Source organism: Odocoileus virginianus, chromosome 17 (assembly GCF_023699985.2).
Source record: "Odocoileus virginianus isolate 20LAN1187 ecotype Illinois chromosome 17, Ovbor_1.2, whole genome shotgun sequence".
Lineage (NCBI taxonomy): Eukaryota > Metazoa > Chordata > Mammalia > Artiodactyla > Cervidae > Odocoileus > Odocoileus virginianus.
In genome coordinates, this window is record NC_069690.1 from 22937714 (window position 1) to 22954128 (window position 16415).

The 16415-nt window shown below is 34.7% G+C and overlaps 1 protein-coding gene across 3 annotated transcripts; it reads right to left on the reverse strand.

Moving 5' to 3' along the window:
- Positions 1-1363: 1363 nt before the first annotated feature.
- Positions 1364-16386, reverse strand: SPATA22 (spermatogenesis associated 22). Of its 3 annotated transcripts, none has more exons than XM_020913255.2 (9): positions 16285-16386; positions 14816-14933; positions 13664-13744; positions 10262-10322; positions 10037-10132; positions 8292-8634; positions 7151-7283; positions 4765-4862; positions 1364-1689 (listed from the first exon to the last, which is right to left on the reverse strand). In XM_020913255.2, the coding sequence occupies exons 2-9, from the start codon at positions 14856-14858 to the stop codon at positions 1498-1500; spliced, it is 1047 nt and encodes a 348-aa protein (XP_020768914.1). In that variant the 5' UTR covers positions 14859-14933; positions 16285-16386; the 3' UTR covers positions 1364-1497. The 3 variants fall into 3 exon arrangements, with proteins under 3 accessions (XP_020768914.1, XP_020768912.1, XP_020768913.1); XM_020913253.2 differs by having other exon boundaries at positions 13616-13744; XM_020913254.2 differs by lacking the exon at positions 16285-16386 and adding an exon at positions 16095-16248 and having other exon boundaries at positions 13616-13744.
- Between the last annotated feature and the right edge of the window lie 29 nt (positions 16387-16415).

Here is a 16415-nt window from a genome sequence, read left to right on the forward strand (position 1 = left end):
GTCCTCCTAAAAGTGGTCCATACTTAACGGTCCATTCCAACAAATAGAATGTAGTGAAAGTGATGCTTGGTGACTTCCAAGACTAGCTCATATAAAGGGTAACTCCACCTAGTTAACTCGCTGCTGAATTATTCACTCTAGGGGAAGCTAACTGCCATGTCATGAGGACTCTCAAGCAGCCCTTTGGAAGGCCCCCATGGTAAGGTGAATCCTCCTTCCAACAGCAAGAACCCACCTGGCAATTATGTGCATGAGTCACCTTGCAAGTGAATCCTCCTAAGAAACCCAAGCCAGAGCTGCCCAATCAAGCCACTTCATAAATCCTGGTCTACTGAAACTGTGAGAGATAATAAATGCTTATTGTTTAAAGCTACTAATTTGGTCAATTGGTTATGCAACAATAGATAACTAATACATGTTTAAGGCTTTAAAATATTTGATAAAACTATCCTCTACTATTCTTCTTTTTCAGAGTTTTCCTGACTATTCTCATTTTCTTATATATATAACCTTTATTATTCATTTGGCTAATGTGCGTGTGTTTGGTTTTGTATACAGAAAGGGAGAGAAAAATTATAGAAGTTACAAATTAATCTTAGAAAAATCAACACCTTTGTCTTTCTATCAAAGAAAATGATTTTGCTTTTCCATTTGTCCAAGTCTTCTTTTGTGTCCTTCATTAGTAGGTATTCTAAAGTTTTGTTCATATTTTTCCACATTTATTACTTAGTATTGGTTAGTCTTAGATATTTTTCACATGGTATCATTATCCAGTTTACACTCTAATGGTTCAGATCATATACATAACATCTACTAATGATTTCTGCATATTAAGGTTTCTATTCCAGTGTCTTACCAAATTATCTCATTTTATAGTAATTCCTCAGTTGATTTTCTTAGGTTTTCCATATATACAATTGTATCATCTACCAATAGCAATATTTATTATTTCTCTTTTATCTCCCAATTATTTCTCTTTTTATCTAACATATTCTATGGGTCCCAGAATATAAATACCATAAATTCAGAGGCTTTTGTTACTTTGTCAACTGCTTTGTTACAAACAAGGATATGAAATAGTGCTTGGCACAGAGTATATGCCCACTAAATATGTGAATTAAATGAACTGCATAGTCTAGCAACTCCAGTATAATGCTCAGTAACAGTACTGACAATGGGCACCTGGTCTCGTTCTTGCCTTCAGTGGGAATGTCTGCCTCAAATGTATTATTTTCTCATATTAAGTTAGTATCTACCTATTCCTATTCTTTTGAGCATTTTTATCTGAAATGGTTTTTAACTTTAGCAAATGCACCACTTTTATAAAAACAGTAAAATTATTTTTCAAAAATTCTTTCCACACTTAAAAGGATTTAAATATTTTAATTCAACAAGTGAAATACACAAAAACAGTAGCCAGAAAACTATGGAGATGATAATTTAAACAATAACAGAAAAACGCTTACTTTATACTATTTAAACTTCCTTCATCACTACTTAAACTTCATTCATTACACTAGTATAATATCTCATTTCAGCATCTACAATTTTAACAAATGTTTGGAAAGTTTTTTGTTCAGAAGCAGACGCCGGTCTGACAGAAACACATTTAAAAATATTCTTTTTCTGGTCGTAGTTTCCAACACATCTATGAACTCGGCCTCTAATCAATCTGGGAAGTTCACGATCCTGTTTTTCAAAAAATAAATATCAATAAAGTTAATTATTACTTCATTTGAATTTAAATTTTTTTAAACTAATAATATGATCAACTAAATACGAATCACCACAAAATGCTGTAATTCCCTTACGTCATTTAGGGCCCCCCTGCTGATAGATAGATATAAATGGATGCCCTGTTACAGAAGAAAGACCTTCATTTGGGTAGGGCTTCTTACAAGCAAGTGAGCTGCTGTTTCTTAAAAGACAGAATAATTCCCAATATAACAGCACATGAATACTCACTTCTTTTAGACTGCCAGAGTTCCCCTTTCAGTAGATGGCAGACTAGCTAGTTCAGACCAACTTTCCCACTGAAACCAATCAGAATAGCTGGATGGAATAATTATTTAAAAATATCCTCACAGACATCAGAGAGATACCAACTGCAGTAAGGAACTGCAGAAACCCTAACTGGGGGGAGGACAGAAGTCCAGAATGGGGCCTGATATCTGGGGATACCTTCCCCCTCTGAGGTAACTGCTGATCACAATCAAGGCAGTTTAAGAGTCTAATAAACTGAACAGAGCTTCTATAGGCTTATAGGGCTAGGGGGAAAAAATGGAGTCCAAGGTTCCCCAAAGAAAAGAGATTCTGGTAACCATACCACCCCCACCCCAGGCTTAGGGTTGGGAGATTCGAAAGAGCTATGTCCATAGAACTCATAAGCCAGGAAAAGACAAGCCAGCTCCAAAACCTCTCAGTCAAACCACAGAGTATGAGAAGATTTGTGATATATATAATAGACAAAGAACTTGCACTCAGAATAGATTTTTCAAAACTCCTATAAATCAATAGACAAATAATTTAATAGAAAAAATTATAAGAGACCTGAACAGACTTGTCAGAAGAAGGTATCTCACTGGCCAGTAAACATCAAAAGTGCTGAACCTCAATTAGTTATCAGGGAATTGGAGAGAAGTGAGATAGTACCCAAGGAGAGAGAGGTCTGGAATATTCAAGGAGGAAGAAAGGACAAACTTTTTTACTTTTTTCCTCTACATTCCTTAGGATTATACAACAATAATGTATCCTGCCTGAGGACAGTCTTTGGATTAAACCTTCTGGCTAATTCTGTTATTTTAAAACATAAATTATGGGAGTAGGTCTGGTCTTTACAAGGATGTATCCTGCCTGAGGACAGTCTTTGGATTAAACCTTCTGGCCAACTCTGTTATCTTAAAATGTAAATTATGGGAGTAGGTCTGGTGAGGTCTTTACAACCTCCAGACATTCTTTGGATTCATTGGAGAGTATATAACTCCATTGCTAACACTAGCAAGGGGGTACTCTTTCTACCCTCTTCTGATGTCTATGTCAGAAGCTTTCTCTATCTCCTTTATACTTTAATAAAACTTTATTGCACACACACAAAAAGAAATGAGATAGCACTAAACTGACCCACTGGAATGGCTAAATTAAAAAAGACTGACAGTATTAAATGTTGATAAGAATGAAGAAAAACTACAACTCTCCTATGCTGATTGAGTTCATAAACTCTTATAACCCTCTGGAAATTTCTTTGGCAATAACTCCATGTAGAACATACACAGGCACTACAATTCAGCAACTTTATTTCTAGGTATATACACAATAGAAAGGCATGCATGTGCACAACAAGAATGTTCACAGAGTATTATTCATAATAACAAAAAAACTGGAAACCACCAAGACATCCAGGAACAGTAGAGTAGAAAATCAAATTGTGCTATATTCATATCACATAGACACATAAATAAATGAACTTTAGCTACATGCAACAACATAGATGAATCTTACAACATTTCACTGAGTGAAAGAGATCAGACATAAAATCAGATATATCATATGATACTATTTACAGGAAGTTCAAAAACAGGTAGAATTAACTTCTATTAAATGTCACAATAGTGGTTACTTTAATGCAGAAAACAGAGGTAGTGAATGAGAACAGGCACAAGGATAGATAGGGTGAAAGCAATGTTCTATTTCTTAACCTTAGTTATGTTCACTTCTGTGGTAACTTCATAGAATTGGACAGCTTTTCTGTATATGATATACTTTAATAAAAATCTTTTAAAATTTAGACTAGAGAAAAATAATAAGCATCTAAGATTCTAAAAATAACATGCAATTACTATTTCTTGTCATCTGCTATGTGCTAGATGCTATGCATTCAGATATTCTATAACCTAATATCCAAAACAATCTTTCAAAGTGGGAATTAGTCTCAATTTACTGATTAGAAAACTAATGCACAGGAAGTTTAAGCAGCTCACTCAAGGTCATAAAGCTAGTGAATGGTGGGGTACAAACTGGAATCCAAGTGAGATTTCAGAATTAAGCTCAATTTCAGATTTAATACCAAACTCTTTTACAAAGTATGTAAGTCTTATAAGGTTTCCATTCTCCTTTGTTACCAAGCCTCTTCCCTACATCCCAGCCCACTGTTCCTGCCTTCCCCCAGGTTCAAATACCCTTACCCTGTCACTTACTAACTGCATACTCTGGTACTGTAAACTGTTTGCAGTTTCCTGAACAATCTAGGCTCTATCAGTGCTTCATGTCTTTACAGGAGCTGCTCCCTCAGTTTAGAATGTATTCCTCTCACCTCTTCCCCTAATTTCCAACACTTTGGCTTAATTTATTAGATCTTATATATCTAAGGTCGGATAGGTTACTACATTCTTCAAAAAGCTTTCCCTGATCTGACCTATCCTATCTACTTCTATAGAATCGTGCACACATCTCTGTCATACCACTTATTATATACAGTGTAACATTTATGTATCTGTCCCTCTACCTGAGATTATAAACTCTTTGAGAGAAAGGGCCAGTTACCACTTAAATTCCACTTGAATCCTCTGCATCTAGCATAGCCCCTGTGACATAGTAAGCTCTTCACATCAATTGAGCAAATAAGCAATTTTAACGTCAGAATTTAACCAAACAAAATGTCAAAAGTACTACTAGTAAACAGAATTTCTGCTACAGTGGAATTATAGCCTGCATTTCTAAGTTTTATTGGCATAGGCTTTGCAAAGAATACTTAAAACAAATACTCACTATTTCATAAAATACACATGGCAGAGTATGTTTCCCATCTCTCATAAGAAAAGTCTTTGAACAGTATCGGCCAGGTGTAACAGCTGAATCGAGAACAGCTAAGCAACATTGAAATAGAGGGGGGATAAATCAGTGCTGGTAAAATGCAAATAAAATTTAACAACAAGAAGTTGATATTTAAATAACTATTCCCATACCAATCTCTCATAGCTTTACTGACACAATAATAAGAAAGCATTTTAAAAGGGAAAGATATTCTGAAACCATTTTATTCTAAGGAAAACAAAATTTCTGGCCCTCTCCAACTCGGGAACTGATTATATAACAAAATTTATATAACTGACAATAACTTGCCATCTGAAACTTTCTTGTTTTTTGTTTTATTTTGTTTGTTTGTTTTTATCTTTCTATTTTTTGGCCACGCTGTGTAGCATGCAGGATCCTAGTTCCTTGACCAGGGATCAAACCTGTGCCTGTACAGCAGAAGAACTGTGTCTTAACCCTGGAGCACCAGGAAGTCCCTGAAGTTTTGTGAATGTGTTTGATGCAGTGGTTAAATCCTCAAACCAATCTACTACATACTACACACTGCAGTGTGTGTGTGAGTTGCTCAGTCATGTCCAACTCTTTGTGACCCCACAGACTGTAGCCCGCCAGGCCCCTCTGTCCATGGAATTCTCCAGGCAAGAATACTGGAGTGGATTGTCATTTCCTTCTCCAGGGCATATTTCCAATCCAGGGATTGAACCCAGGTCTCCTGCACTGCAGGCAGATTCTTTACTATCTGAGTCACCAGAGAAGTCCACATACTAAATACACACGTGTAACAAATAAACATCGTGAATTAATGAAGAAAAAACACTGAATTAGAATCAGAAGTCATGCAATTGAGTCTCAGTTCTTCAACTTACTCAACTGTAAAAACTTTAACCTCTTCCAAATTTGTTTCATCTATAAAATTCAAATGACAATTCAAGTTTAATCTTAAGAAATCACTATCAAATGAGACCACTATTTATTCCTTTAATAGCCATCTATTAGGTACTGATAGTAAACACTTCTTGTTTTGAGGTCAGTCTCCATTTCCCCTAATAATATCCGGATTTTCCTTTAGGAAATTTCCCCTATGCCGTTCTTAGCTGTATGATTTGGTTGGATGTGTCCCCACCCCCAGACCCAGGAGTGACCTGAGATTAATGTAAGCCAGTCAGTGTATCCCCTTCCCCAGGCACAGAGTTCAGAGTGACAGTGAGCGCCTTGCTGCCCATCAGAAACATTAATATGCAAACAGTCATTTGCTAGTTTCTGTAAAAGAGCAACCAGAAGAAACTATCAAAGAATGTGACGATGTGGTGTAAAGAAGAATGTATGGTATAGAGAACTTTGATAATCCTCTTAATATCATAAGGGAAGAGTCAGAAGCTGCTGGAAAGACCATATTGGAGCCTCAGAATGAAGCTAACACTGTGACAGGACAGAAAGATGGTTAAATCTCAAAAACATAATGCCAGATGAAAATGTAAACTCTACAGTATAAAACACAAAACAACAGTAAATACATACATATAAATTTATGAAATCAGATGTACAGAGCAAAATTATAAAAGTATGGAAAGGAAAGATACCACAGTGACTGTCTCTAGAGAAGAATAAAAACAGATGGGGTGTTCAAAGGTATCTATAAGATAGATATGTGGATATTTACTATAGTCTCTGAACTTTTCTGTATTCTTAAAATATTTCATAATTTAAATTAAATTGAATATTTAAACTATGGAAAGAAATGTTTTGAATCTCTACTTGTTGTTTATCTCTTTATTCTAAGTAAAATTAAATTCCAGAAACATTCTATAAAACTCTCCTCCCTTTTGAATATTAATTCAGAAAACTATAGGGATAAGTTAATTGTTGGGTGTTTACTCATATCAATCAAGGATTCTTCACAAATGTTCTTTTAGGATATATAATTTATAATTTAACTTACACAGAAATTGCTATTGGATTTAGGGTAATATAGTAGAAAGAATACTTTGAGAATAAGGAGACTTGGTGCCTAGATCTATTTTTGCTGCTAACTTTGTGATTTTTAGTCAAGTCTATTTTAATTATTTGCCTCATTTTCTCACCTACTTCAAGGGTTGAGCTAGATTACTTGTAAGAATCTTTCCAGTTTTAACATTACAAATTAGAATACTACTACCATGAATAATCAAGGTCATCTTGTAGGTCAAATCAATGAAGACACAGGAACTGAAGAAAATCCTAAAAAACCATAATCTCCTTTTGTAAAGCTTTATTTTTCTTTAAGATCCCCTAGGTATTCCTAGTAATCGTTCAAAACGATTGTCCAAATATTACTGAAGTATTTTTGAAGTAGTACACCTACCTAATATTTCAAAAAGAAGTACAGTTTTCTGTGCATGTTCACGCCAGTACTTCATGCCTTCAATAACTGCAGATATAATTCTTAAAGAATTATCTTTTTCCCTAAGCTTTAACTGATATGATGAAGCTTCCTTCTGAAAAAATAAAAACACAGCAGTAGAAAAACCTGTAATTTTTTTCATCATATTCATTCACTTTCTATGTAAAAATTCTAGGTCCTTATACTAGGCAAAAGTGTAAAATATGTTAAAATACTATGTAAAATATGTAAAAAAGAACTACTGAAAATTTTAGTAGTTACTCCCCTAAATTAAAAGTATCATTAGTACTTTATAAAGGAGAAGAAACTAGAATACATTTGGAGATAATTAAGAAGATTTTTTTCTTTTTATCTCTTATTTTACACAAGCGTTCATTTACTCATTCATTTGTTGATTCTTTAAATATTTTTAAAGCATCGTGTGCCAATTCTGTGACAAACACAGGTAAGTCAAATTGTATTTGACTACGTGCTCACACTCTGAGGGAATCCAGGCACATTTATTTATTCATTCCAAAAGCAATTATTGGTACCTACCATGTGCTAGACATGGCTAATGAGGAAACAATACTGAAGGTAGACAACCTATCTACCTTCACAGATTTTACAGTCTAATAGGGGATTCAGAAGATTAATAAATATATAATAGAATGTCAGAAATTAATATATTCTGTGCATTTTAAAAAACAGGATAAAAGGATAACAAGACACACGGATTATTATTTTAAACAGGTTGTTGACTGAGGAATAAGGGAATAGTGAGTGTAAAGGCCTTGAGATAGGAAAGTTCTGGCATTTTTAAAAATCAACTGAGAGAGTAGGATGGCCAAGATGGTGGAGGAGGAAGACCCTGAGCTCACTTCCTCTCATGGGCACACCAACATTACATTTATTTACAGAGCAGCCATTCACAACCTTTAAGAAAATATATTGGAAAAAAACATTCATCTACTCCTATCAATAGAACTGGCTATTTGTGCTAATTCAGTAATGTACGCCATGGGAGTGATTTCAAATGCTCTTATATCTGTAAACTTTCTAAATACTTATCTCACATTTTTTAATTGAAATACAAAAATGCAAATAATATTGAAAAGTTTACCTTGAGGGTGTTTACTTCTTGAAAACCATCAAACATTTTTTTCTTAAATTGATTTTGTTGAAAATTGGGCTTAAACGCCTGCAATGTGCTGTTTTTGTTTAGACTTCTCATTGTGGAGCCAGGCATTTCTGACGACTTTGCTTGTCTGAGTGCTTCCCTTTCTCTTCGGCTAGGTAAGTTAGTAGATTCAGATACTCTTAATTGTTTCTGCTGTTGAGCTCCCAAATTCATTGAACTGGAATTTATTTCATTATTTGTCATTAGATTTCTTCTTTTGCACTGAGGCTTAAAATCATTTTTATCCCAAGTTTTTAAACTAGTATTTTTGTTGCCATCTCTGTAGCTGTAATAGTATTTTAAAAATTTGGTATCAGTTTTGTTTCTATATACTTTTTCTTAATTAAAAGAAAATTATTAATGAATTATTTAACCTTCATTTATATGGTAATTTGTACTACTTTGCAACTACTGACCAGTTAGAAATTCTAAACACAACATCACAGCAACCCTAGAATATATTAAGCCTCTCTTTTCAGGTGAGGAAATGGAGTCTTAAGGAGGAAGTAATTTGCCAAAGTCACATAGCAAGTTACTGACAATCCAAAACCCAGAGAACTCAACTCAAAGTCAAGTGCCAAAGAATTTATTTTTAAACTATACAAGAACATATGAGTAGAAAGATTTTTTTCAGCATAGTAAGATTTTGAGGATGTTTGCCTCCTTTTTTATACGTTTATTTTTTAATTTTCTACAAAATAAATTTTTCAAAAGTTAAACTATGGCTTGTCAGTGATTTTAAATCACAAAGAAAATAGATATAGGCAGGGTGGATAGCTGTCCAATTAGAAATTTTGTACTTTTACTGAGTAGCTTAAAAGTCTTACTTATTAATTTGTTTCAGCATTTTACTAGCTATATTAACCTAAGTGAGTTGTACCAGCCAATCAGAACATGATGTTAATGAGGCTGAAATTAAAAGTATAATTTCAGAGCAGGCTAGGTAAAAGTTTCACAGGGAAAAACTAACCTACGTCACAAATATTTATTTCTGAATAATTTTCCTAAAAAATACCACAAGTACCACAAGAGGGCAAACAATGCAACACAACCTTGTTAAGGAAAATAATCCAAAACTATTTCAGTAGTTAACACTTACCCAAGAATACTCAAGTCCAACCTAAAAAATGATCCATGTCCTTTTTGTATCTATTCATTTTTTTTCACATTATTTAGACATTAAACTTGGATACCTCTGACAAGTGCCCTCACCATCTTAACAGAGCATTTCATGCTCCATCTTTCTTTCTTATTTCCATCCTATTTACCTTGGAGCTGACTATCTTACTAGGGTAAGATTGAGCATTCTATTTGGTTCTCAATTTCTAAATATATCCAACATTTAGGTACAGTTATTCTTGACTCTTTACCTATTGTCAATTAGACATTAATGACAAAATCATAAATTCACGGTGATAAATATTTACAGAAATTTCATACAACATGAAGTATTCTTTGGAAATATAGTCACTACCAAATTTGCCTATTTTTAACGTTTTATATGGCATGTTCTCTTCTTTCATAAAACACAGCTAATATCACTATAGTTAGTTATTCAGTACAGAAATTTCCTAAATGTCAATTCTGTTTAAGAAAGGAGGAAAAGATAGAGGAGGAGAAAAGGGAGTAAAGGAGGAGATGGGAAGGAGAAGAAGAAACAGAATAAGAAAAATCTTAAGTAGACTCACCTCCAATCACTCTTGCTTCTCTCAGCATTTGATTGAATAGGTTTAGACACAGAATTTTCACTTCTCAGGGGATGAGAAACTGAATGTGGTATTTGCCTTTCAAGGAAATATGTCTTATTAACTATTAATAATTTGTTCCCCAATTGAGAAATATAAAATATACATAGACTAACATCAGTCAGTAACAGACACATGCATTTATTGGTACACATTTTTTTCACATACCCCGTGTTCACTGTTTTCGTTAAAGGAGGCAACTCCGGATTCACAGCTTCCCAGGCCCAATCTCAAAAGATATAAGTAACACAGGTAAGGGTAAGTTAGGTAGCATTTGGGGGAAAATAATTCTTTCATATTTAATTAATATGTGGGGGAGGCAACTGAAAGCCAGAAGGAGAAAAATACTTGAATATATGGACATGTTCTTTAAAAGTACTTTGTTGTGGAATTAGTCAGTCTGTCTTACTAATTTTTTTAGATATCTCCCTTTCCCACTGTATTCCAAGCAAGGTATTTAATCTGTATATCTTTCACAGTCAATCCTAGTAAAGTATCTTACACTTTGTAACACAAATTTCAGTGTAATCAATGTTTCTTAATCCCAACCCACAGCAAGAAATACATCAAAACCCAGAAAATATACACACATAGCATGCGCATGTGTGTGCCTGTGTGTGTGTGTGCCTGTGTGTGTTTGAGAGACAATACAGCAATTTTACCATCCATTCTTTTTCTTACTCACTATGTATATACACTGTGACATTTTCTATTTTATTCTATTCAATTCTATTTATTTTTTTAAAAGATTTGTTATTTCCTAAACTACTAATGGATCAAGAAAAAAAATTGAAAAACACTGATCTAGTCCTCTCTCTTACCCACGATAAGCTATTTTGTTGTATCTCTGACAGATAGTAATCCTGGTCAGAGCTTGAAAAGTTCAGTACTTCAGGATTATGCACATTTGCCTATGGAACAACTCAAATGGTTATTTTAGATCATCTGTCATTAAATGGTTATATTTAGATCATCTGTCACTCACACTTATAAAATATTTTAAATAGAAATTTTTTTAAAATAGCAGAAGATGACCAGATAAATGCCCACTTTCACATATCCACAAGAATTTTTTAACCTTTTATCTATAAAAATGAGAATAATATGAAATTCAAACTTTCAATTCCTCAAATGTGGAAGAAAACAAAATAACTATAGATTTAAAACTAGATTAAGGTCTATTGTTGCACATTGGATGAAATTAGTAAGTACTGATATGTATATATATATATATATATATATATATATATATATATAAAAGGATTTTAAAATTCTAGTTGCAGAAAATCCTGTTAAAGCTTTTTAAGTGTGGTCCCGCAAAATGTAAAGGTATATAACCAGCAGGTACCAAGTATATTTCAGAATATCTGACTGTCCATGCCTTCTTCCAAAGAGAAGTAAAAAGTAAGTAAACATTAAGACCTCCCAGGCCAAACCACCACAGCTAATTATTTCAGAGATGAGAGGCCTAACCATAAGGTTAAATTAAAGAATGAAACTAGAACACTCTCTAACACTACTCTCTAACACTCTCTAACATCAAAATAGATTAAAGGTCTAAATGTAAGACCAGAAACTATAAAACTCCTAGAGGAAAACATAGGCAAAACACTCTCTGACATAAATCACAGCAGAATCCTCTATGACTCATCTCCCAGAGTAATGGAAATAAAAGCAAAAATAAACAAATAGGACCTAATTAAACTTAAAAGCTTTCGCACAATGAAGGAAATCATAAGGTGAAAAGACAGACTTCAGAATGGGACAAAACAATAGCAAACGAAGCAACTGACAAAGAATTAATCTCAAAAATATACAAGCAGCTCCTGCAGCTCAATTCCAGAAAAATAAATGACCCAATCAAAAAATGGGCCAAAGAACTAAACAGACATTTCTCCAAAGAAGACATACAGATGGCTAACAAACACATGAAAAGATGCTCAACATCACTCATTATCAGAGAAATGCAAATCATAACCACAATGAGGGATCATCTTCTGCTGGTCAGAATGGCTGCTATCAAAAAGTCTATAAACAAAAAATGCTGCAGAGGGTGCAGAGAAAAGAGAACCCTCTTACACTATTGGTGGGAATGGAAACTAGTATAGCCACTACAGAGAACAGTGTGGAGATTCTTTAAAAAACTAGAAATAGAACTGCCATAAGACCCAGCAATCCCACTGTTGGGTACACGCACCGAGGAAACCAGAATTGAAAGAGACACGTGTACTCCAATGTTCACTGCAGCACTGTTTACAACAGCCAGGCAAGGAAGCAACCTAGATGTCTGTCAGATGAATGGATAAGAAAGCTGTGGTACATATACACAATGGAATATTACTTGGGTATCAAAAAGAATACATTTGAATCAGTTCTAATGAGGTAGATGAAACTAGAGCCTATTATACATAGTGAAGTAAGTCAGAAAGAAAAATACCAACACAGTATATTAACACATATATATGGAATCTAGAAAGATGGTAACGATGCACCTATATGCGAGACAGCTAAAGAGACACAGATGTAAATAACAGACTTTTGCACTATGTGGGAGAAGGCGAGGGTGGGATGATTTGAGAGAATGGCATTAAAACATGTATATTATCATATGTGAAATAGATCGCCAGTCCAGGTTCGATGCATAAGACAGTGTGCTCAGGGCTGGTGCACTGGGAAGACCCTGAGGGATGGGATGGGGAGGGAGATGGGAGTGGGGTTCAGGATGAGGAACACAGGTACACCCATAGCTGATTCATGTCAGTGTATGGCAAAAACCACTACAATACTGCAAAGTAATTAGCCTCCAATTAAAATAAATAAATTAAAAAAAATTATTTCAGTGACCTCATTTAAAAACATGAGTTGAAGCAAGGCTCGCTGTCTCTAGAATTTGAATCAAGAGAAACAGAGGGCAGCCAATGATGGGTTCTGAGAACTAGAACTAAAAGGCTATGTTAACACCCAGCAAAGGCAACTTAGTTCACATACCAGTGGACACTAAAAGGAAGCCAGCTGGATGAAACAGTGAAAAGTCAACAAATGAAATAAGGCAAAAATACATAAGAAGAGAAAAAAAGATTAGGGTCAAGCACAAGAAATTCCTTGGCTTCTACCTTCTTAAGTTCTATTTTCTTCTATTTTTCCTGTGTTCCCATTCGTATCCTTATTCCTGAAGCAACTTAAGTTTCTCCATTCTTTACCACCAAATGTTTAAGTCACAATATCTGTGTTTTGTAATAGAAAAAAAAAAAAAAAACTCTTTCCAATATAGGTTACTACTTCACTAGAAGAAAGGCTCCAGATTTAAGATACCCCATTTAAATGCTAAGTCACCCTTGTAAACAAGGAAACTCTAACTGTTGTACTGGAATGCTCAGAAAGAGCCAAGTAATTCCTATAACTGGATAGTGGAAAGAAGAAAAAAATATACTTTCTTTCTGTTTCCATTATAATACAGTAGAAACTGCCATTTTCTATAATCCTCTTTCTTATTTTCTGAGAATTTTCACTTTATTTTCTTACCTGATGGTAAAGGAGGGAAATCATAACTGTCAGAAGCATTACTGATACCTGGATTATTTTGAAGTGGATTGGATGTTAATGGCTGTCTATTCCTCTTTTTCTGATTGAACAATGGTACAGGCAAACAGCCTAAATTGAAAGTACCAAAAAATTAGTACACAATAGGCAAATAATCAGATCTAGTTATAGAATAATTATTAGTATATAATAATATACTATTTGAATTTGTCTATTTCTATATGTTACTTTTATATTTATTACAGATATATTTATATAGATTTTGATTTATTTTTATGTTCTTTTAAAGATCCAAAATAGACTTATCTGTCTCTAAAAAATCCTTTCTTGTTCTATGTTACCATTACCTTAATTCCTCTTATTTAGCAGTAATTTGCATTTCCTTCCTCATTCCCCAACCCTTTCCAAACCCACTTTTGCTTTCTTTACTTCTCTCCTGTGCTTGCTTATCAACTGGAAGGAACCCTTTGAGTACAATACAGGTAAAGGAGAACCAAAATTTGACCCATGCTTTCCAAAATCCTAATCACTCTCTAACTATAGTAGCAGACCCTTTAAGGCCATGGTTCTTTCACTTTAGTTTGACTAAGATTTATCTGTAATTATGCTTAGCATGCCAGTTACTAGACCCTACTCTCATAAATTTTATTTCAGTAGATTTGCTTTGGAAGTCAAAACTTTGCAATTTCACCAAGAACTCCAGTGGTCTGTAATATATATTTTCTATGAATCATTCCTGAGAACGACTTAGAGTGATGGTAATATATCCAATCTCCCTGGCACATAAATATTTCAAATAAGTCACAAATAAAAATTAGAAGATTATTAATTTATCTTCAGCTTAAAGCACAAAACAAATCAATCACATGGCTTTATAAAAAGAACACAAGAGCAAATCCAGAAAAGCCTGATTTTACTTAAACCTAAGCCAATAAGTGTTTTGTCTTATTTCCTTCAACCTAAAAAGAGGCTGGACTATATGTTCATTATTTTTAAAAGTCCCTTTCAAAGTGTTGTATCTATATGCTATACAAACTATACACACACACACACACACACACACACACACAAAGTTGTATCTATATAGGCTATATATATATATATATATATATATATATATATAATATGTATATATGCTACATACAAACTACAGAAATTTTAAAAATAAAAGTCAGTCAATACCTGCTGTACTCCTAGTTGGATTTTCATTTAGGTTTCTCTTCATTTCTTTCAATATCAAAGTCTCTAATTTTTATTCTCCAGTGCTCCAACTTTACAACATGAAGTTGTCTGACTAAACCTTCAAAGAAAGAAATGTATACCTCATATTGTATCAGTGACAAAATCAAGTGCTCAGTCTAGTAATTACTGAAATTATGGTTTAAATCTATGACCAACCTGATAAACACCCTACAGAGTCTTTCTCTTTCCAGGTAACAATTTACAACATGACACATTTTTTCAAATTAGTTTGAAGTTAAGACTAGGGTGGCTATAATCTTGTTTCCTAAACATATGTGAATTTTCACAGAGTCTATGTAATTTACTTCAGAATCAAGAACCCAACGTGAGAATAATTCTGAACGAGATGTACATAGAGGAAAATGGACCACAATATTGGCAAACATGCTTACAAGGCCAGGGAGGAAACATACACAATTGAACTAGCCACGTGAGAATGTGTTGTCTCACTTTAAAACACCATGCAGATCATGTGCTTTAGTCATTAGTTTGAGATCTCTGGATTATACAATACCAAAGACTAAGGCCTCACTTAATATCTATAATAACTGTAATGATAAGTTTCAACTCTGTTTCTGTAATTCCAAGTGAAACAAGATCTGGGTTTTTTTTTTCCTTTTACCACAGGATTCCTTTTGTAATTTTTTCCATGTCCAGCCTCTTATATTTCAATCTCACTTTAATACATACTTGCATATTTTGTGAAAAATTAAGATTTAAACCTAAGCAAGATCACTTCTGCTCCTAAGAGCAGAAGAGACCGCATGAGACAAAGAGACATGAACACCACCGAGTAATAATGCAAATCATACTGGGGTAAACAGTATCAATTATCATTTTTAAAAATAAAACTTGGGAAACTTGAGGTTAGGGACTGCCCCAGCTTTGCTTCCACAGCTTGGCCTTGAACCTGAATATAGCAGGCCCATTAGAGAATATTCCTGACTCCATTCTAGGAAACAGAAGTTAAGCGACCTTTTCTTAGCCCAGAAATACCAACGCAACACACCTGAAACTAAAAGGGGACAGCAAGGGCTATTACTGTTTCTGAGACTTAGGCAAACAAAAGCGCCACATCCTCCCGTAGACCACTGGCCCCGGGGGCAGAAGGCCCTGAGGTGTTCCCACCCCAGCTTACAACAGGACCCTAATTATATTAAGGCAGGTGGTGACAAATGGGCAGAAAGTTTGTTCAACGCGCAAACACACATGCACACACCGGCCCCCAAAACCGCTGCCTCAGATCGAGGCCATCGGGCCTACTTGGGCGCCTCATGGAGAAGAACACAAAGCTCCAGTCAGGGCTCATGTTCTCTTCCAACAATCTCTCCTGACTCGGGAGGGGGGCAGTTTGGTAACTAGGGCTTTCTCTGCTTGGCCCTCCCGCCAACACGACAAGTAACTTTAACCTTCAGGTTCCCGCCTTCTGTCAACGGTCGCCCAGCCTCCGGTCAACAACCGCCAACCTTCTTCCCGCCTCCAAAGACTCCGAAGTCCCTCTGTGCGCATGCGCATCTTGCCCCGCCCCCTTCGGCACAGG